Here is a 22,289-nt window from a genome sequence, read left to right as displayed (position 1 = left end):
CTTCTTGAGCACGGTTGGAAAATCTACTCACCTATCAACTACTTTTCCTTAGCTAATTTGTCGGGCACGAATCGACTTTTATAAATATAGGCTGGTTGTCCTAATAAATTCCATTCAAACTGCAGCAGTTTTATCACATTGCACCTTCAAAAAAAGCTTAGCCATTATTGAGGTTAGGTTAACACATTTTCCACTGTCCGGTTCTTACTCCCTTTTGAATATATTGGCAAACTTCAAGTCCTGACAAATTCGATATCTAAGCACGCTGATCAGTTCTACTTCTCCCTCTTAGTATTTCAGGACGGCAGAAGCACAAGACATCCCTGAAGCTACCCAAATTCTTGTCACATTCCTACTCACTTGTTTTGATTTTTTAAATCTTGATCAATCACTTTGACAAGTGCCTACAACTGGATGCTTCAGACCATTGACAATTTCATGATTCAAGCATTTGCATTTTAGGAATATAACTTTAATTTGGGGATCAAAGTTTTTAAAAATAAAATAAAGGAAGCACTTGTTTTTAGAAACTGGTAAACACACCCAAGATAATTACCATTCAGAGGCTGGTCCAAGTTTACTTAAAGGTGTTAAGAGCTACAGGTGCGAAAACAATAAACAATAGGTGGTCTTCTCTTAGCTTCAGAATGGAGTCAGTAAGTCTGGAAAGATTGCAGTCGGCCCCATTAGTTATAAATTATTCATGAAATTTCCCCAGATCAACCAACAATCGAAAACAACGAGCAAACAAGGGAAGTCTTAAAGTATGCATATATTTTCCAGATCAAAGGACATGCTTTGGAAGATTAACTTAATGAGTTGAAATCTCTATTTGGGACCCTTCAGGGGTGCCAGGTTGCCATGGGGATATATTACAGCAAGTTTTTTTTGCTCGAGTTTGCATGTTTTCGGACAGACACAGGCAGTTCTTATGGAGCTGGAATAGTTTGGAGCTGTAGACCGTTAAGAAGGCATTGAAGGCAATGCTTCAGCTGGGGGTTTTGCAATCATATGGTGAGAGTTGACGGGTCACCTGGTCAAATGCTGGAAGTACCCAAAGATGTGCAGGTTAGGTGGATTAGATATGCTAAATTGCCCCTACACGTGGTTACAAGATGGGGGATTGGGCCACGGTTTGGGTGTTTTGGGGGTTGGTGCAGACACAATGGGCCAAATGGCCTCCTTCTGCACTGTAGGGATTCTCTGATTCTATGAGCTCAAGATATCTGGTACCTCTGAGAATAACAGGAACAAGGAGGCTAATCAAAAGTAAATTGCTGAGTAAGAGCTGTGGCAAACTTTGGATTGGCTTCAAAAGAAGTGAGCGAACCTTCAAGATCCAGGAAAGGATGGCAGAACCCATGGGTGGAAATAAATATGGATCAGGGAGTAACCCGTTGTGATTTTTGAACTTGGAGAATAAACATTTCTTGGGAGGGGAGGCAGGAGCATAACGGTAGCAATCCAAAGGCCCAGGCTAATGGTCTGGTAGCTGGTAGAATTTAAATTTGATAGATCTAAAAAGCAGTATTGGTGACAACGAAACCATTGTTGATGGTTATTAAAAACCCATAGAACATAGAACAGTACAGCACAGAACAGGCCCTTCGGCCCTCGATGTTGTGCCGAGCCATGATCACCCTACTCAAACCCACGTACCCACCCTATACCCCCAACAACCCCCCCTTAACCTTACTTTTAGGACACTACAGGCAATTTAGCATGGCCAATCCACCTAACCCGCACATCTTTGGACTGTGGGAGGAAACCGGAGCACCTGGAGGAAACCCACGCACACACGGGGAGGACGTGCAGACTCCGCACAGTGACCCAGCCGGGAATCGAACCTGGGACACTGGAGCTGTGAAGCATTTATGCTAACCACCATGCTACCATCTGGTTCATTAATGTCCTTTCGGGGAAGAAATCTGTTCTTACCTAGTTTGACCTACATGTGACTCCAGACCCGCATCAGTGTTGCTGATTCTTAACAGCCCTCTGAAATGGCTAAGCAATCCATTTAGTTGTATCCAATTTTTATTAAGTCTAAAAATGAAACTGGAGTGGCCACCCAGCATCAATCTAGGCAATGGAAATGACAATGGCAAACCTAGCCTTGTACCCTGCAAAGTCCTCCTTACTAGGATCTGCATGCTTATGGCAAAATTAGGAGAGCCATAGACAAGACAGGCAACAGCCTGACAGTTATAGTCACCAAATGATAATTTGCAGTGCCGCAGATACCACCATCGCCAGCCCTGGGTATGTTTGGCCCAACTGGCAGCACAGACCCACCAGCGGTACCAACAGTGTCATACAGCCAAAAGGGAGTTGCACTGGGAGTCCACAACATGGGACTCTGGACCCCATGAATTCCCGTTGCATCAAGTCAAACATTGACAAGGAAACCTCTTGCTGATAACTACCGATTAACCCCAGCCTTAGCTGATGAATCAGCACACCTTAATGTTGAGCACCAATTGGAGGAAACTCTCAGGATGCCAAAGACAGACTGCACTCTGACTGGGAGACTTCAATGTCCATCATTAAGAGTGGGGGGGGGGGGGGTTGGGTTACTGGTATAGGGTGGATACGTTGACTTGAGTAGGGTGATCATTGCTCGGCACAACATCGAGGGCCGAAGGGCCTGTTCTGTGCTGTTCTATGTCTATGACAGTACAGAGCTAAGCATTGCCACAACCAATGCATCAAATCAAAGGGCATCCATATGTGAATGGTGGTGGACAATTAAACAACTAACCAGAGAATGCAGCTCCACAAATCTCCTCATCCTCAATGCTAGGAGAGCCCAGCACATCATTGAAAAACAGAAGGCTGAAGCAACTGTAACCATCTTTAACCAGTAGTGCTGAATGGATGATCCAGAGGTTCCCAGCATCACAGAGGCCAGTCTTCAGCCAATTCAATACTGCAAAGACTACGGTCCCTAACAACATTCCAGCAATAGTACTGAAGCCTCGACAAGGGTGTGATTGCACTAGAAACAGTGCAGAGGACATTCACCAGGATATTGCCTGGGCTGGAGTGTTTCATCTTTGAAGAGAGGCAGGTAGGCGGAGGTTGTTCTCCTTAGAAGAGGGGGTGGGGGTTGGAAAAGAGAGAACGCGACCTGATTTAGGTGCACAAAATTATGAAGGACAGAGAAAGGAAGAAATATTTCCCCTTAGTAGAGAGGTTTTTAAAAATTTTAATAATATTTGGGCAACATGGCGGCACAGCGATTAGCACTGTTGCCTCACAGCACCAGGGACCCGGGTTTAATTCCAGTGGTTCAAGTGACTGTTTTCGCAAGGCCAATTACGGATTGTCCAACAACACCCACATCCCATAACAATTAAAATTTTAAATAGTTTTAACAGTGGTTAGTAGTACTTGCTTTGCACAGTAAAAGTTATATAAAACATAGGATCTTGTGGCATAGTTGTTTCAGTTAATAACTGGGAGGTCAAATTTCTAAAAATCAATGGTGTCTTGGAGATAACACCATGACTAAAATTCAGTTTGTAAAAGGTAACAATGATCAACTGGTCTGCTACTTAATGCATGATTCATTCCAATGTTTTAGCACGTTCATATTTATGCTTCTATCCTCCAAATGCGGACGCAAAATGCACACAATCATTGTAATCTGTAATAATGATTTCACAGTATTTATTCTCTTTCCAAGGGACTGTGCAGATTTGATGGGCCGAATGGCCTCCTTCTGCACTGTAAATTCTATATGTGCTATCCAGATTCCTAACAGACCTCCTGGGTTTGAAAATTCAGATCAAATCTGCAATATTAGAACTGCATTTGGCAAATTAATTTCCAACCTGGCGAAACATCTTCCTTTCTTCTTATTGTATGATCCTTTGTGAATTTCACTCTCTGGTGGGCTTCTACACATGTCTTACAGAGCCATTCAAGACATTCCACACAAAATCCACTGGCTTCTGCATTATCTTCACAGCTTGTGCATACCTGTGGGGCCAAAAAAATCACGAATTATAACTTTCCCCCAAAATCATTTGCAAGATAAAACGTTTAATGTGCTACTACAAAATTAATGGTAAAACTAGAACATAGAACACTACAGCGCATTACGGGCCCTTCGGCCCTCGATGTTGCGCCGACCTGTGAAACCATCTGAAGCCTATCTGACCTACACTATTCCATTTTCATCCATATGTCTATCCAGCGACCACTTAAATGCCCTTAAAGTTGGCGAGTCTACTACTGTTGCAGGCAGGGCGTTCCACACCCCTACTACTCTCTGAGTAAAGAAACAGCCTCTGACATCTGTCCTATATCTATCACCCCTCAATTTAAAGCTATGTCCCCTCGTGTTGGTCATCACCATCCGAGGAAAAAGACTCTCACTGTCCACCCTATCTAACCCTCTGACTATCTTATATGTCTCTATTAAGTCACCTCTCAGCCTTCTCCTCTCTAACGAAAACAACCTCAATTCCTTGAGCCTTTCCTCATAAGACCTTCCCTCCATACCAGGCAACATCCTAGTAAATCTCCTCTGAACCCTTTCCAAAGCTTCCACATCCTTCCTATAATGTGGTGACCAGAACTGCACGCAGTACTCCAGGTGCGGCCGCACCAGAGTTATGTACAGCTGCAGCATGACCTTGTGGTTCCGAAACTCAATCCCCCTGCTTATAAAGGCTAGTACACCATATGCCTTCTTAACAGCCCTATTAACCTGGGTGGCAACTTTCAGGGATTTATGTACCTGGATGCCGAGATCTCTCTGTTCATCTACACTACCAAGAATCTTGCCATTAGCCCAGTACTCTGCATTCCTGTTACTCCTTCCAAAGTGAACCGCCTCACACTTTTCCGCATTAAACTCCATCTGCCACCTCTCAGCCCAGCTCTGCAGCTTATCTATGTCCCTCTGTATCCTACAACATCCTTCAGCACTATCCACAACTCCACCGACCTTCGTGTCATCTGCAAATTTACTAACCCATCCTTCTACACCCTCTTCCAGGTCATTTATAAAAATGACAAACAGCAGTGGCCCCAAAACAGATCCTTGCGGTACACCACTAGTAACTGAACTCCAGGATGAACATTTGCCATCAACCACCACCCTCTGTCTTCTTTCAGCTAGCCAATTACTGATCCAAACCGCTAAATCACCTTCAATTCCATACTTCCTTATTTTTCTGCAATAGCCTACCATGGGGAACCTTATCAAACGCCTTACTGAAATCCATATACACCACATCAACAGCTTTACCCTGATCCACCTGTTTGGTCACCTTCTCAAAAAACTCAATAAGGTTTGTGAGGCATGACCTACCCTTCACAAAACCGTGTTGACTATCGCTAATCAACTTGTTCTTTTCAAGATGATTATAAACCCTATCTCTTATAACCTTTTCCAACATTTTACCCACAACCGAAGGAAGGCTCACAGGTCTATAATTACCAGGGTTGTCTCTACTCCCCTTCTTGAACAAGGGGACAACATTTGCTATCCTCCAGTCTTCCGGCACTATTCCTGTCGACAAAGATGACATAAAGATCAAGGACAAAGGCTCTGCAATCTCCTCCCTGGCTTCCCAGAGAATCCTAGGAAAAATCCCATCTGGCCCAGGGGACTTATCTATTTTGACATTTTCCAAAATTGCTAACACCTCCTCCTTTTGAACCTCAATTCCATCTAGCCTGGTCGACTGAACCCGAGTGTTCTCCTCGACAACATCGTCTTTCTCCAGTGTAAACACTGACGAAAAATATCCATTTAACGCTTCCCCTATCTCCTCTGATTCCACACACAACTTTCCACTACTATCCTTGATTGGCCCTAATCTTATTTGAGTCATTCTTTTGTTCCTGATATACCTATAGAAAGCCTTAGGGTTTTCCTTGATCCTATCTGCCAACGACTTTTCGTGTCCTCTCCTCGCTCTTCTTAACTCTCCCTTTAGGTCCTTCCTGGCTAACTTGTAACTCTCAAGTGCCCTAACTGAGCCTTCATGTCTCATCCTAACATAAGCCTTCTTCTTCCTCTTGACAAGTGCTTCAACTTCCTTAGTAAACCACAGTTCCCTTGCTTTACAACTTCCTCCCTGCCTGACAGGTACATACTTATCAAGGACACGCAGTAGCTGTTCCTTGAAAAAGCTCCACATTTCGATTGTACCCATCCCCTGCAGTTTCCTTCCCCATCCTATACATCCTAAATCTTGCCGAATAGCATCATAATTGCCTTTCCCCCAGCTATAATTCTTGCCTTGCGGTATATACCTATCCCTGCCCATTGCTAAAGTAAACATAACCGAGTTGTGATCACTATCACCAAAGTGCTCACCTACATCTAAATCTAACACCTGGCCGGGTTCATTACCTAGTACCAAATCCAATGTGGCCTCACCCCTTGTTGGCCTGTCTACATACTGTGTCAGAAAACCCTCCTGCACACACCGCACAAAAACTGACCCATCTATAGTACTCGAACTATAGTATTTCCAGTCAATATTTGGAAAGTTCAAGTCCCCCATAACAACTACCCTGTTACTCTCACTCCTGTCGAGAATCTTCTTTGCAATCCTTTCCTCTACATCTCTGGAACTATTCGGAGGTCTATAGACAACTCCCAACAGGGTGACCTCTCCTCTACTGTTCCTAACCTCGGCCCATACTACCTCAGTAGACGAGTCCTCAAGCGTCCTATCTATTCATATAATGAATAGACCATTGTATTCCAGCGCATTAGTAATAATAGAAGCAATACTTTTATGCTTGCCCTGATTTTCATTATTTAATTATAGGAGATTTGAATTTGCGGAATTCACATTTCAAGATTTAGTGCTTAACAAGACATTTCCAATATTTTATTAATTATCCTATGTATATAAATTCAGTACTTATCCATTATACCACTCATTGTTCTGCAGTTATTTTGGACCAGAGTCACCAGAGTCCCTCCTGTGCAGGAGTGATAAAGGTTATTGACTTCTTGATTCATTTGATGTCTTTAAGTACTGATTGAATGCATAGCTAGAGAATGGAATTATTTTAAAAGGCCATGACTGTGAAAGGATAGTCACTGTTTCAGATAATTAATAAATTATTGAACTTTAGGGACATGTCTGCAGGAATTCAGACATTGTCTCATCGAATGTTTCATATAATGAATAGACCATTGTATTCCAGCGCATTAGTAATAATATCAAATAATTAGCTTCAGCAAGGTTGATGGCTAGTTGTGACATGAGATTCCCATTCCCGAAAGGTGGCGCAATTAAAGAAAGGTGGCACTGAATTAACTTTGATGGACATTGGTCATTATCTTAAATAATGACCAATGTTTGACTAATAAATCATCCTCTAAGTAACAGACATCTATTTAAACAAATCAGGAGCGCTCAGCTGACAATTAGAAACCAATGAGGGATTAGACCATCGATGAGGATTCCCTTGAAAGAAATACCTTGTGGTCGAGGGTTCGTTCTGAATTTACGCTTTCCTGAATTCTTGAACCGTCTATCGATTTACCTTGTTTTAACGCAATTTCTTTATACTTTTCTTATGCTTTGTGTTTAATGCTTTTTGCTATGTTCTGAGCAGTTTATGTATTATTTGATCTAAGTTTTGATTCAGTTCTTATGCAATTCTATTAAGGTGAATAATTAGCAATAAAAGTTGTATTATGGTCACCTCCAATCAACTGAACTCTTATTAGAAGATAGATTAAGAGATCTTACAAGGAGGCAGCCATTCGGCCCATCAAGTCTTCACCAACCCTCTGAAAAAGCACCCTAACTAAGCCCACACTCCCACCCTATCACTGTAACCTCACCTAATCTTTGGATACCAAGGGGTAATTTAACATGGTCAATCTACCTAATCTGCACTTCTTTGGACTGTGGGAGAAAACCTAGGCAGACACGGCGAGAAAGAGCAAAGTCCACACAGTCACCCAAAACCAGAATTGAACCTGGGTCTCTGGCGCTGTACGGTGCAGTGCTAACCACTGTGGCCCTTGCTTTGTACAATTTGGCTGCTGCATTTGTCTATATAACTGAGTAAATTTCACAAAATGATTCACTGGTTGTGAAGAGATTTGGGGCATCATAAAAATATAAAAAACATTTGTTATTTACTTAACGTTTGCCTAGCGTTTCCAGATTTATGTTGGCTATATTGTCAAATACATTCAAATATAGAACCAAGCATAGAACAGCAACGTTGCAGAAGAGTAGCACTGGGGAAGTGGTGGCAAGACCCAGGTCAATATTCTGGGTTCACTTCCGGTGGCGGCTATTAGGGAGTAAGTCGCACATTTGATGGCTCCCGCTCTGGCTGGACTTTTGGACTTTTTTCCCCGACTTTTTTGCGGTTTTGAGCACTGGCTTTGAAGGCGCAGATAATTTTGTACTGGATCCACACACTGGAGTATGGAATGAAGAACCCCAAGGGATCGAAAAGGAAGAAATAAGACGACAAGCAAGGGCTTGGTGGAGGTTGCGGCTGAAGACAAAATGGCTGATGTTCGGACCCCTGTTGCGACGGCCCAACCATTAAAGGAGGAGCTGATGCAGGTCATCCAAGAGGGCTTTGCTGGACAGAACGGGACTGCCTTGACCCGATAAAGGAATTGATCGATCGGTTGGATGTCCAGGATCGGACGATTCAGAAGCTGGAGAAAGCACCGGCAGACCAGGAGGAGCACCAAACGGTGGTTGAGCTGGAGGTTGGGATGCTGAAGGATCAGCAAAAAAGGCTGCTGGAGAATGTAGAAGACCTGGAGAATAGAGCTCGTCGGCAGAACTTAAGAATTGTCGGTCTCCCAGAAGGGGCTGAGGGAGTTGATGCTGCCGCGTATGTGGCGGGTATGTTTCAGAAGCTTCTGGGGGAGGGGGCTTTTCCCTGACCGTTGGAGGTGGACAGGGTGTACAGAGTATGGCAAGAAAGCCGCGGCCTGGAGATGGGCAGGGGAGGGGAGTGAGGGAACACTAGGTGGGAGACTTCTTGCCTCCGGAGGCAAGGGCCACCAGGCTAGCTGAGTAAGCTAGTCTATGGAAGCACAATGGGGGGTATGTATATGTTCAATTTATGGCAGGGGTTAGGTTGCAAAGCGGTGTTGCGGGGGGGGGAAGAGAAGAGTTACTCAGCTGATGAGGGAAGGACTTAGGTTTCAGGGCAGAAAGGAGGTCGGGGGTGGGGCTGCCAGGAGGCGAGCCGATGGAGACGCGACGCATGGTTTGGAGACGGGCCCAGGAAAGGGGATTGCTGTTCGGTGGAAGGGGCACGGTGTCCCCCAACTAGGCTGATCACCTGGAATGTCAGAGGGTTGAATGGGCCGGTTAAGAGGGCACATGTATTTGCGCATCTTAGGGCGCTGAAGGCGGACGTGGTAATGCTGCAGGAGACACACCTGAAAGTGGTGGATCAAGTCAGGCTAAGGAAGGGTTGGGTCAGTCAGGTCTTTCATTCGGGGATGGACACATACTAGAAGGGTGGCGATTTAAATCAATAAGCGGGTGCAATTTCAGGTGGGCAGTATAGTCTCGGACACGGGGGGGGGGGGGGGGGGGGCTTTATGTCATGGTTAGCGGTAAGCTGGAGGAGGAAGGTGTTCTTGGTTAACGTGTACGCACCAAACTGGGACGATGTAGAATTCATAAAGAGGGTGCTGGGGCAGATACCCGATCTGGACTCGCACAAGTTGGTTATGGGAGGGGATTTTAATACAGTCAGTCATCGACCCCGGCCTTGACCAGTCGTGTCAAAAATGGGGAAGGTGCCAGCAACGGCGAGGGTACTGATAGGGTTCATAGAACGGATGGGGGGGGGGGGGTTTGACTTTTTCATTTTGAACAGCGATTTGCTGGCGGGATGGTGGACTCTGGGGGGGGGGGGGGGGGGGGGGCGGGCTCACAGTGACAGGATAGATAGGGAAGAGACGGACCAACTGGCTAAGGAGATCCTACAGATAAGTTAGGAGTTATGCGGTGACCTCGGGGGTGGAGCTTTTAAGGGAACGTCAGAGGGTGCAGGCAGTGTTCGGAGTGCTGTCCACAGGTAGGGCAGTGGTGCAGCTTAGGAAGGTGAGGGGTGCGTTCTACGAACATGGGGAGAAGGCCAACAGAATGCTGGCACAGCAGCTTAGGAAGAGGGAGGCGGCCAGGGAAATAGAGAGGGTGGTTGATGGGGATGGGAATTTGGTAGGGGACTCGGCAGGGCTAAACAGGGCATTTAGGGACTTTTATAGTAGGCTCTATTGCTCGGAACCCCCCACGGAGCCCCGAGGGGATGAGACCCTTCTTGGGCGCACTACCCTTCTCAAGGGTGGGTAGGGAGCTGGTAGATGGGCTGGGGGCCCCCGATTAGGGCCAGAGAAATAGTTGAGGGCATGAAGGCACTGCAGTTGGGTAAAGCCCCGGGGCCAGACGGGTATTCGGTGGAATTCTGTAAGAAATTTTCAGGGATTTTAGGGCCGTTGCTGGTCAAGGTTTTCAATGAGGCAAGGGATAGAGGGGTGCTGCCCCCGACGATGACACAGGCTACTATTTTGTTAATACTGTTTGTTAACTCCGGACAAGAACCCGGAGCTATGCGGGTCATATAAGCCAATCTCACTGCTTAATGTGGACGCCACGTTGCTGGCCAAAGTTTTGGCCTCCAGGATTGAAGATTGTGTGCCGGATGTGATTATGGAGGACCAACCCGGGTGTGTCAAGGGCAGGCCAATATAAGGCAGCTGCTCAATGTGATTATGATGTCCCCAGAGAGTAGGAAGGTTGAGGTAGTTGTGGCAATGAATGCGGAGAAGGCGTTCGGCCGGGTGGAGTGGGACTCTTTATGGGAGGTGCTGGGATGATTTGGGTTCAGTAGGGGTTTATCGACTGGGTTAAGCTGTTGTACCAGACCCCGGAAGTTAGTGTAAGGACGAATAGGATGACCTTGGACTATTTTAGACCCTATCGGGGCACAAGATAAGGATGCCCCCTCTCCCCACTGCTGTTTGCGTTATCTATAGAGCCGTTGGCAATTTCTCAGAGGGCTTCAAGGGGCTGGTTTTGGGGGGTGGGGGGGGAGACATAAGGTCTCACTGTACACGGACGGCCTGCTCATATACATATCAGATCCAGGGGCAGGTGAAATTATGGCGATTTTGGGGGAATTTGGCCGGTTTTCAGCGTATAAACTGAATATGACAAAGAGTGAGATGTTTGTAGTCCAGGCGAGGAGTCAGGAGGGTCGGCTGAGAGAACTGTAGTTTAGGTTAGTGGGGGACAGTTTCAGGTACTTAGGGATACAAGTGGCTCGTGACTGAGACCGGTTACACAAGTTGAACTTGTCCCGGTTGGTTGAGCAGATGAGGGGCGAGTTTCGGAGAAGGGATGCGCTGCCACTGTCGCTGGCTGGGAGGGTGCAGACAGTCAAAATGACGGTCCTACCGAGATTTTTATTTGTATTTCAATGTCTCCCAATTTTCATCCCGTGCACCTTTTTTTTTTTAAAAAGAGGGTTAACAAAATCGTCCTGGGCTGTGTGTGGGCGGGTAAGTCCCCGCAAGTGAAGAAGGTGATGCTCAAGAGGAATCAGGGGGTGGGGGGGGGGGGTGGGGGGGGCAAGGTCGGTTTAGGAGCGGATGGAGGCAGGTTCATGTAGGGCAGGGGTGGGCAAACTACGGCCCGCGGGCCGCATGCGGCCCGCCAAAGGTCTTTATGCGGCCCACCAAGATCAAGTCAAAAAAAAACATTTTTTTTTAAAGAAATTTTTATTTTTTTTATTTTTTTTTATTTTAAGGTTAATGGGGGGGGCTATTGGGTTATTGGTATAGGGTGGATACGTTGACTTGAGTAGGGTGATCATTGCTCGGCACAACATGTGTTTCATGTGAAGTTTCTACTTTAAAATATTAATTAATAAAAATTAATTGCTTTTTTTTCTTTAAAAACCTTTTATTTTGGCTATTTTAAATATTAATTATTTTACTTAATATACTATGCGGCCCTTTAAAATTGTGACTTTCTGAATGTGGCCCTTGCACGAAAAAGTTTGCCCACCCCTGATGTAGGGGCACCAGTTTGGGGGTGTTGATTACAGCACCTCTGCCATTCCCACTGGCGAGGTACTCCACCAGCTCTGTGGTGGTGTCGGCCTGGAGGATCTGGGGTCAGTTGAGGAGGTACGTTGGAGCAGTGGAAGCACCGCCTGGTCCCCAATATGTGACAACCACCGGTTTGCCCTGGGGAGCTTGGATGGGGGGGTTTCGAGTATGGCGAAGGGCGGGAATTGAGAGGATGGGGGACCCGTTCTTAGAGGGGAGCTTCCCTAGCTTGAGGGCGCTGGAGGAGACGTTTGGGCTGGCAAGGGGAACTAATTTAGATATTTACAGAGGCAGGACTTTCTGCGCAGACAGGTATCATCCTTTCCACTCCTGCCACTAAGGGGGATCCAGGATAGGGTAGTGCCTAGGGGATGGGTGGGAGAGGGGAGCGTCTCGGACATCTACAAAGAACTTATGGGGCGGAAGAGGCGCAGAGCGTAAGTGGGAGGAGAAGCTTGGTGATGAGATGGAGGATGGCTTATGGGCAGACGCGTTCAGCAGAGTCAATGCGACCGCAACATGCGCCAGGCTCAGCTTGATCCAATTCAAGGTGGTCCACCTGGCCCACATGACAGTGGCCCGGATGAGTAGATCCTTTGGGGTGGAGGACAGGTGTGTAAAATGTGCAGGAGGACCAGCGAACCATGTTCACATGTTCTGGACGTGTCCAAAATTTAGGGGATACTGGCAGAGGTGTGCAGACATCATGTCCAGAGTATTGAAAACAAGGGTGCCAATGAGTGGCGATTTTTGGGGTGTCGGAAGACCCGGGAACCCAGGAGGAGAAAGAGGCAGATGCTCTGGCCTTTGCTTCCCTTGGCAGCCATAAGACCATAAGACATAGGAGTGGAAGTAAGGCCATTCGGCCCATCGAGTCCACTCCACCATTCAATCATGGTTGATTTCAACTCCATTTACCCGCTCTCTCCCCATAGCCCTTAATTCCTCGAGAAATCAAGAATTTATCAATTTCTGTCTTAAAGACACTCAATGTCCCGGCCTCCACCGCCCTCTGTGGCAATGAATTCCACAGACCTACCACTCTCTGGCTGAAGAAATTTCTCCTCATCTCTGTTCTAAAGTGACTCCCTTTTATTCTAAGGCTGTGCCCCCGCGTCCTAGTCTCCCCTGCTAATGGAAACAACTTCCCTACGTCCATCCTATCCAAGCCATTCATTATCTTGTACGTTTCTATTAGATCTCCCCTCAACCTCCTAAACTCCAATGAATATAATCCCACGATCCTCAGACGTTCATCGTATGTTAGCCCGGAGATGGATACTGCTAGCTTGGAGGGACTCAAAGCCCCCGAAATCGGAGACCTGGTTAACTAACATGGCAAGCTTTCTTGGCCTAGAGAAGATTAAGTTTGCCTCGAGAGGGTCACTGTTAGGGTTCGTCCTGAGGTGGCAACCATTCATCGACATCTTCGTGGAGAATTAATAGTCAGCAGGGAGGTGGGGTTAGGGTAGTGTAGAATAGGGTGTCAATTAGGTGGGTCTTGGCGGGGTGGGTGTTGGGGATTGCATGTTGCTGTTTGTAATGCCAAAAATACCTCATTAAAAATTGTTTATTAAAAAAAATTCTGGTTTCAAGTCCCATTATTGCAGATGGTGAAAAACTGGAATTAAAAGTCAAATGATGACTATGAAACCATTATGAATTATCCTTTAGGTAAAGAAATCTGCCATCCTTTTCACATGTGATTTCACATCCACAGCAATGTGATTGATTCCAATGCCCTCTGAAATGAGTTAGCAAGGCACTCAGTCCATGGGCAATTAGGGATGTGGCAATAAATGCTGACCGACCCAGTGACACCCACATCCCATGAACGAAATTTTAAGAAGCAAAGAAACATGAGAAATAATGGAGTTGAAATCAGGAAGAAATTTAAGATTTTTCATCAATACAAATTGCACGAGTGTTCCAAATTCATCAAGGTAGGCAAATTAGCATTCAGTGACTTTTTAATCAACTCCATCAGGAAGAGTTACTATCAAAGCAGCCCAAAATTAATTCATTTAGGAATCAAGCTACTGACCACGTATTTCCTAAGAATTCTGATTAAAGAGATAGAGCTGCAATAAAAGAACAAAACATACTAGAATATCAAAGATTAATCAACATCTAAAAAGGCAATACGAGCTTACAGCACAAAACACTTAACTGTCATTGGAAGCTGTGATTGACACCAGAAAACCCCACTAAATAACTCAATCCCTCAAAAGAAAATATAGGTCCAAAAACGACACAAATGCAAGAAATATTACACATAATAGTCCAAATATTGCTGAGAAAATAACACAAGACTGTTGCTGTTATGTAAATACAAATGTCATGGCAATTTCAGACAGGGATGCAACTGAATGCTGGAAATCAGTAACACACAATAGAGTCATGAGTATAGTGAAAATTAGATCTCTGTCAGGCCGCTAGTTTTAAATACACCGGGCTCTGCAAAGATCTGGTCCTTTATTAATGCAAAATTACCACAAAGTTTCAAGTAAAAGTATTTCGATATTCATCCCTCAATCAACATCACAGAAACAAATTATCTGGTCATTATCTCATTGCTGTTTGTGGGAGCTTGCAGTGCACAAATTTGCTGCGATGTTTCCTACACTACAACATGCCTTTTCTTTACAAACTAGTTCATTCGATGTAAAGCATTGTGGCATAGACATTTACCTTTGATTTGTTTATTTTGTTTAGTGTCACGTGTACCGAGGTACAGTGAAAAGTACTTTTCTGCGGGCAGTTCAAACAGATCATTTAGTATATGAAAAAGAAAATAAAAAGAAAATACATAATAGGGCAATACAAGGTACACAATGTAAATACATAGACACCAGCATTGGGTGAAGCATACAGGAGTGTAATATCAGGTCAGTCCATAAGAGGGTCGTTAAGAGTCTGGTAACAGCAGGGAAGAAGCTGTGTTTGAATCTGTTCTTGCGTGTTCTCAGACTTTTGTACTTCCTACCCGATGGAAGAAGTTGGAAGAGTGAATAAGCTGGGTGATTATGCTGTCCACTTTCCCCAGGCAGCGGGAGGTGCAGATGGAGTCAATGGATGGGAGGCAGGTTCATGAGATGGGCTGGGCTGTGTTCAACGACTCTCTGCAGTCTCGGTCCGGAGAATTTGCCATACCAGGCTGTGAAGCAGCCAGATAGGATGCTTTCTATGGTGCACCTGTAAAAGTTGCTAAGAGTCAGTGTGGACATGCCAAATTTCCTTAGTTTCCGGAGGAAGTATAGGAAGTTGTGCTTTCTTGGTGGTAACATTGACGTGGGTGAACCAGAACAGATCTTTGATGTACACCCCGAGGAATTTGAAGCCGTCAACCACCTCCACCTTTGGCCCATTGATGCAGACAGGTGTGTGTACAGTACTTTGCTTCCTGAAGTCAGACCAGCTCTTTAGTTTTGCTGGTATTGAGGGATAGATTGTTGTTGTTGCACCACTCCGCTAGGTTCTTTATCTCCTTCCTGTATTCTGACTCGTAGTTGTTCGAGACCCGACCCACTATGGTCGTGTCCTCAGCAAACTTGTAGAAGGAGTTGGAACCAAATTGTGCCACACAGTTGTGTGTGTATACAGGGAGTATAGTAGGGGGCTAAGTATGCAGCCTTGCGGGGCCCCGGTTTAGGTTTATCGTGGAGGAGATGTTTATTCTTACGGATTGTGGTCTGTGGGTCAAAGTAGAGGATCCAGTTGGTGAGTGAGGAGCCAAGTCCTAGGTTTTGGAGCTTTGATATGAACTTGACTGGGATTATGGTGTTGAAGGCGGAGCTGTAATCAATAAATAGGAGTCTGATGTATGGGGTTCTTATTGTCCAGATGCTCTTGGGATGAGTGTACGGCCAGGGAGATGGCATCTGCTGTGGACCAGTTGCGGCAGTATGTGAATCGCAGCGGATCAAGGCATTCTGGGAATATAGAGCTGATGCGCTTCATGACCAACCTCTCAAAGCACTTCATTATGATTGATGTCAGGGCCACCGGACGATAGTCAGAGGCACCATGCCTGATTCTTCTTTGGCACCGTGTATGATGGTGGTCTTCTTGAAGTAGGTGGGGACCTCGGAGCAGAATAAGGACAGTTTAAATATGTCCGCGAACACATCTGTCAGCTGGTCCGTTGTAGGCTCTGAGTGCACAACCAGGGATCCTGTCCGGACTCGTCGCTTTCCAGGGATTCACTTTCAGGAAGGCCGATCTGACTTCGGAAGCTGTGACGGTGGGTATGGGTGTGTTTTGGGCTGCCGGGGCATTCAATAGCGGATCGATGGTTTCCTGCTCAAACCAAGCATAGAATGCATTGAGAATTCATCGGACAGGGGTGTGCTGCTGCCGGAGATACTGCTCGGCTTCGCTTTATTGCCCGTTGTGCTGTTTAGGCCTTGCCACAACCGACAAAAATCTGCAATGCCAGTCTGTGACTCTAGCTTGGTCTGATATTCTCTCTTGGCACCCCGGATGGCTTTGCAGAGGTCGTACCTGGGTTTCTTGTATAGGTCAGGGTCGCCTGACTTCAACACCTCAGACCTGTCCTTCAGTAGGGAGCCAATCTTCCGATTAAGCCATGGTTTCCGGTTGGGGAACGTATGTACTGCTTTCCTTTGCACTCAGTCGTCCACACATTTGCTGATGAAGTCTATGGCGGCGGTGGCATACTCATTTAGGTTGGTCAATGAGTTCTTAAATATGGTACAGTCCAGTGTCTCCAAGCAGTCACGTGTTCTTCTGTTTCCTCGGACCAGCACTGCACGACCTTCTTAGCCTGATTCTCCTGCTTAAGTTTCTGCTTGTATGCCGGGAGAAGGAGCACCATATTATGGTCTGATTTTCCAATGTGCGGTATGGGGATGGAACGGTAACCACATCCTGTAGTTAGTGAAAAATCTTATATATAAATACAATCTTTGTTTCAGTTCCACAATCAGCAATGCGATAATAGCATATACTGTGCTTTTAAGTGATGCAGATTGAGATATGAATATTTGCCAGGACAATGGAGATAACTCCTCCACTCTTCAAAAATAGTACCATGGGATCTTTTATGTCCATCTGCGAAGGTACAGTGCTTCAGTTTGCCTCACCAAAAGAATGGTAACACTGATATGAAGCACTCACTCAGCACTTCGTTGGAACTTAGATTTTTGGGTCTCTGGTATGAGACAACACCCTCCTGCCCCGAGGGGAGTGTGCTAAATGTGAGCCACACGTTACAGTTGGTTTCAGTATTCCTGGGGAAAGGAGAGGCAACGTAGTCAACAAGTTGTTTCAGTTTTCAGATCAAGGCTAACACTCCAGTGCAGCACTGAAGGAGTACTACTATTTTTTCGATGGAATGTCAACCAAAGCCTTGTCTGCCTCTCAGGTGGAGAAAAAAAAAAAGATCTCTAGTCATCACTTCAGGAAGAGCACCAGGGTTCCCCCCCAGTGTCCTGGCCTACATTTATCCCTGAATAAATATTACGAAAATCAGATTATCTCACCATTACCGTATTAATGTTTACTTGCCGCATCAAAATGGTCTGGCTTACATTAATAATGACTACACTTCAAGAGCAATCAATTGATTATGCAGCACTCTTAGAAGCCCCGAGATCACAAACGGTGTTATGTAACTGAAGATCTTTCTTTTAAGGCACCGGCAAGGCAGGCAGGCAAACTTTTCAGATTCCTGGCAAAGCACAGACAAGGCAGGCAGCAAGAAACCCCAGGGCCCATACTTTTTAGGTTCCAGACAAGGCAGACAAAAAGCACCTTCAGACTTGATGGTGCATGGATCTTCCACAGATCCCATATTTGGTTTGCTCTCCAAGCAGCTCTCAGGAATATGGGGGCAAGTACAACTGAGCAGCAATCCACGTGTGAACAGTGTGTTCTGGCTCCCCCATAAGGATGCACATGCACAGGTGGACCGATAACACTTTGCAAGCAATTGAGCAATGTGACAGTGTGAATACAATATCAACTCATTGCAAAGTTAAGACAAAGTTGAGGCAAATTATTTCAATCCTAAGTACTCTTTCGGAGATGTGGGAAGAGTTAATTATTGAAAGTCAGCCTCGGACTTTGCAAATTACTGCAAATAGCATGGGTCTCACCCCCACAACCTGATCCATTAATTGAGAAGAATTGGGTACTCTAAATTTATTTACGAAACTACTACAAATATAAGTTTTTTTTAAACACGCACTTCCTTTCTTTCCCTTTTTTCCTGTGCTTAAAAAAAAACTTGTTTTAGATTCATTATTCTGACTTGCACTTCCTTGAAGTAACAGGAGGTGATGTTAGTTGACCAGTTACAGGAATATTTGGGTCAATATCATTTGATAAATACCACACGTGGAGTACATATCTTTCAGGTGTTAAAGACTATGTAACTGATACCGCAGCAAAATTTTTGAAGTAACAAAATATCTGACTTAATAAAAGCAAATTACTGCGGATGCTGTAATCTGAAACGAAAGGGAAAATGCTGGAAAATCTCAACAAGTCTGGCAGCATCCGATGACTCTTTGTCAAAGCTTTGTCAAAAATATCTGACTTGTTCTGGCTAAGTGTAGAGCAAATCATATACCTCTCGCAAACAGCAAGACTTTCTCACATAGCAAACCCCTCTCATTTGAATGGCTAATGTGATGTTTGATGAAATGTACAAATGACTCCTCTTTCTGTTGCTACTACCAAATAAGAAAGGACTCGTCTTACTAGCAGCCTTGCAGCCAGTCAACTGACAGAAGAAATGCAATGATCCAGGTGGCACATTAGTCAATCCTTCACAGATACTTAAATAGTCTTATAGCACCTCAGGAAACTAAGGAAATTTGGCATGTCCACATTAACTCTTACTAACTTTTACAGCTGCACCATAGAAAGCATCCTATCTGGCTGCAACTGCTTGGACCAAGACCACAAGAAACTTCAGCGAGTAATGAACACAGCCCAGTCCATCACACAAACCTTCCTCCCATCCATCGACTCCATCTACACCTCCTCCTGCCTGGGGAAAGCAGGCAGCATAATCAAAGACTCCTCTCACCCGGCTTACGCACTCTTCCAACTTCTTCCATCGGGCAGGAGATACAAAAGTCTGAGAACACACACAAACAGACTCAAAAACAGCTTCTTCCCCGCTGTTACCAGACTCCTAAACGACCCTCTTATGGATTGACCTCATTAACACTACACCCCTGTATGCTTCACCCAATGCTAGTGTTGTGTACCTTGTACCCCTATTATGTATTATCTGTTATTTCCTTTACTTTTCATGTACTTAATGATCTGTTGAGTTGCTCACAGAGGAATACTTTTCACTGTACCTTGATACACGTGACAATAAACAAAATCAAAAATCCAATCCAATAGTCTTACATCCAATAGAGTGTGGACAGAGGCAAACCCCTAACCCAACTCCTTGCCTGCTCCAAAAACCAATTCAAACTGAATCCAATTCATGGTCCCCACAAGCGAGACATGCCAGATCCAGGCATTACACCTGACATCACGCTCATCTTAGCCAAAAGGCCGAGAAATGATGAAGATTATTATTGTTATAGAGGATTAGATCACAAAATGAAGGTTCAGGAAAATACACTGCCAACAGCTTGTTGCTGCCTCATCAAGTGAATTCAATTCTTTCTTTGCCCGCCCCAGTAAAATTTTGTCTGAAGAACAATTTCCAATTTATTTATTTATTTTTCCTATTAAAGAGCGATTTAGCGTGGCCAATCCACCAACCTTGCACATCTTTGGGGGCAAGACCGATACAGAAACGGGGAGAATGTGCAAACTCCACACAGACAATGACCGGGCTGGGATCAAATCTGGGTCTTTGGTGCTGTGAGGCAGCAGTGCTAACCACTGCATCACCATGCCATCCCAGAACAATTTGATTAAAAATACTTTCCTTGCTTTTAGGCCTCACATATACGTGTTGGAACAAAATGAGATAAATAAACTTGTAATCACTTTGGGAAGTCGTTTGCAGCCTGGAGAAAAGACTGGCTAACCCTATGCCAGATAATTAAAAATAATCAAACTATGATAATAATAATAATAATAATAATAATAATAATCTTTGTTGTTGTCATAAGTAGGCTTACATTAACACTGCAATAAAGTTACTGTGAAAAGCCCCCAGTCACCTGTATGGATACACAGGGAGAATTCACAATGTCCAATTCACCCAACAAGCATGGCTTTCGGGACTTATGGGAGGAAACCGGAGCACCCGGAGGAAACCCACGCAGACACGGGGAGAACGCGCAGAATATGCACAAACAGTGACCCAAGCGGGAATCAAACCTGGGACCCTGGCGCTGTGAAGAAACAGTGCGAACCACCGTGCTAAAATAGGTGGGACAGCAATTTGTAATGAGGAAATAAGAACCTTACAAATGGAAAAAGATAGGGTAGGTGAGCGAGACAAAATGTGGCAGATGGGAGTTTAAAGTGAGAGGTCATCCATTTTGGTCGGAAAAATGGAAAGGCTACTTGTTACCTAAATGGGGAGACACTTTGGGGTGCTCTGGTTCAGAGCGATCTGCGTAGCTGCATGCGTGAGTCGCAGAAAACTAGCATGCAGGTACAGCAGGAAATAAAGAAAGCGAATGGAATGTTGGCATTTATAGCTAAAGGAATTTAGTATAAAGGTAGGTAAATGATGTTGCAACTATAAAGGCTTTGGTGAAACCACACCCAGAGTATTGCGCAAATTTTTGGTCCCCTTATTTGAGGAAAGATGTAGTGGCATTAGAGGCAGCTCAGAGGAGATTCGCTAGATTGATTCCAGAGATGAGGGGTTTACCTTGAGAGATTAAGCAGTTTAGGCCTCTCCTCCCAAATTTAGAAGAATTAGGGGAGATCAAAGAAAAGGGGAGGTCAAATTGAGGTATACATGATAAAATGTACGGGTAAAGTTGATGTCGAGCAGATGCTTCCTCTTGTGAGGTATTCTAGAATGAGATCATAGTCGCAGGATAAGAGGTAGCAAGCAAATTTAAAATAGATGAGGAGGAACTACTTTTCCCAAAGTGTTGTGAATCTGTAGAATTTACTACCCCAGTGCGCGGTGGATGCCAAGAGTTAGACAGATTTTCAATTAGGAATGTGTGGAAGGGTTACGGAGAGGAGGCAGGGCAGTGGAGTTGAGGCCAAGATGAGATCAGCCATGGTCGCGTTGAATGGTGGAGCAGGCTCGGGATACTAACCTGCCTATTCCAGCGCCTAGTTCTTATGTTCTAACAAAGAACTATCCTGTCTAATTCCACCTTCCAGCTCTTGGTCTATAGCCCTTAGGTAACAAGAGCTCAAGCTCAAATCTGGTGTTCTTGATTAATAAGGGGATATGGGGTTGTGGGGAGATAGCAGGAGAATGGGGATGAGGAACATATCAACCATGATGGAATAGTGGAGCAGACTCGATAGGCCACAGCCTAATTCTGCTCCTACTATCTTATGGTCCTACAGAAGTTTATAGTGGCTCATATAGTGAAAAGAAGCATGCATCATACTTAAAGAAGAATTGGAGTTTGCACATTTTCCCCATGCCTGCATGGATCTCACCCACACAACGCAAAGATGTGCAAAGTAGGTGGATTAGCCACACTAAATTGGCCCTTACTTGGTAAAACAAAACAATTGGGTACTCTAAATTTATTTTAAAATTCATATTTAAAGTAGCATTTTTTAGAGACAACGTGGCGAGACAGCCTTTAGAGAGAGTAAGATAATCCAAACAAATTCCCCCCCCCCCCCAAACACACACACAGGAGATAGAAATCAGATAAAGCTACTGCACATGCACTCAGTGAAGTGGAGTGAATGCATCTTGTACACCATAATTTATGGCTTTGGGCAGTGCGCTTTTCAAACTTGTGTGTCTGGGAATCACTTTTACCAACCAGCCATCCTTCGTGACCCACGGCCGGCCGACCTTTGCGACCCACCATTTTTGCTTGCCTTTAATGCGACAGTGATCCTGCTTGGTCCTCACTATCTCACTTGCTTTCAATGTTACAGGCAGAACATGCAAACTCCACAGGGACAGTCACCCAAGGCTGTATTTGAACCGGGGTCCCTGGCACTGAGGCAGCAGCACTAACCATTGTGCTGCCCGCTTGTTTTTTGGACATAGTTGTATTATTAAAATTACTGACATACGGTTTGGTTTCCAGAGGTTGAA

The 22,289-nt window shown here is 45.0% G+C and overlaps 1 protein-coding gene across 2 annotated transcripts in view; it reads right to left on the bottom strand.

Moving 5' to 3' along the window:
• Positions 1 to 22,289, bottom strand: part of trim33 (tripartite motif containing 33) — a 242,703-nt gene that overhangs the window by 141,938 nt on the left and 78,476 nt on the right. For both annotated transcript variants that reach the window (XM_038820775.1, XM_038820776.1), the window contains exon 3: positions 3,837 to 3,984. In XM_038820775.1, coding sequence (XP_038676703.1) covers positions 3,837 to 3,984 — 148 coding nt within the window. The remainder of the gene's footprint in view (positions 1 to 3,836; positions 3,985 to 22,289) is intronic.

Source organism: Scyliorhinus canicula, chromosome 15 (assembly GCF_902713615.1).
Source record: "Scyliorhinus canicula chromosome 15, sScyCan1.1, whole genome shotgun sequence".
Classification (NCBI taxonomy): domain Eukaryota; kingdom Metazoa; phylum Chordata; class Chondrichthyes; order Carcharhiniformes; family Scyliorhinidae; genus Scyliorhinus; species Scyliorhinus canicula.
The sequence above is the reverse complement of the archived record's forward strand: the minus strand, read 5'-3'. Positions and strand labels throughout refer to the sequence as shown.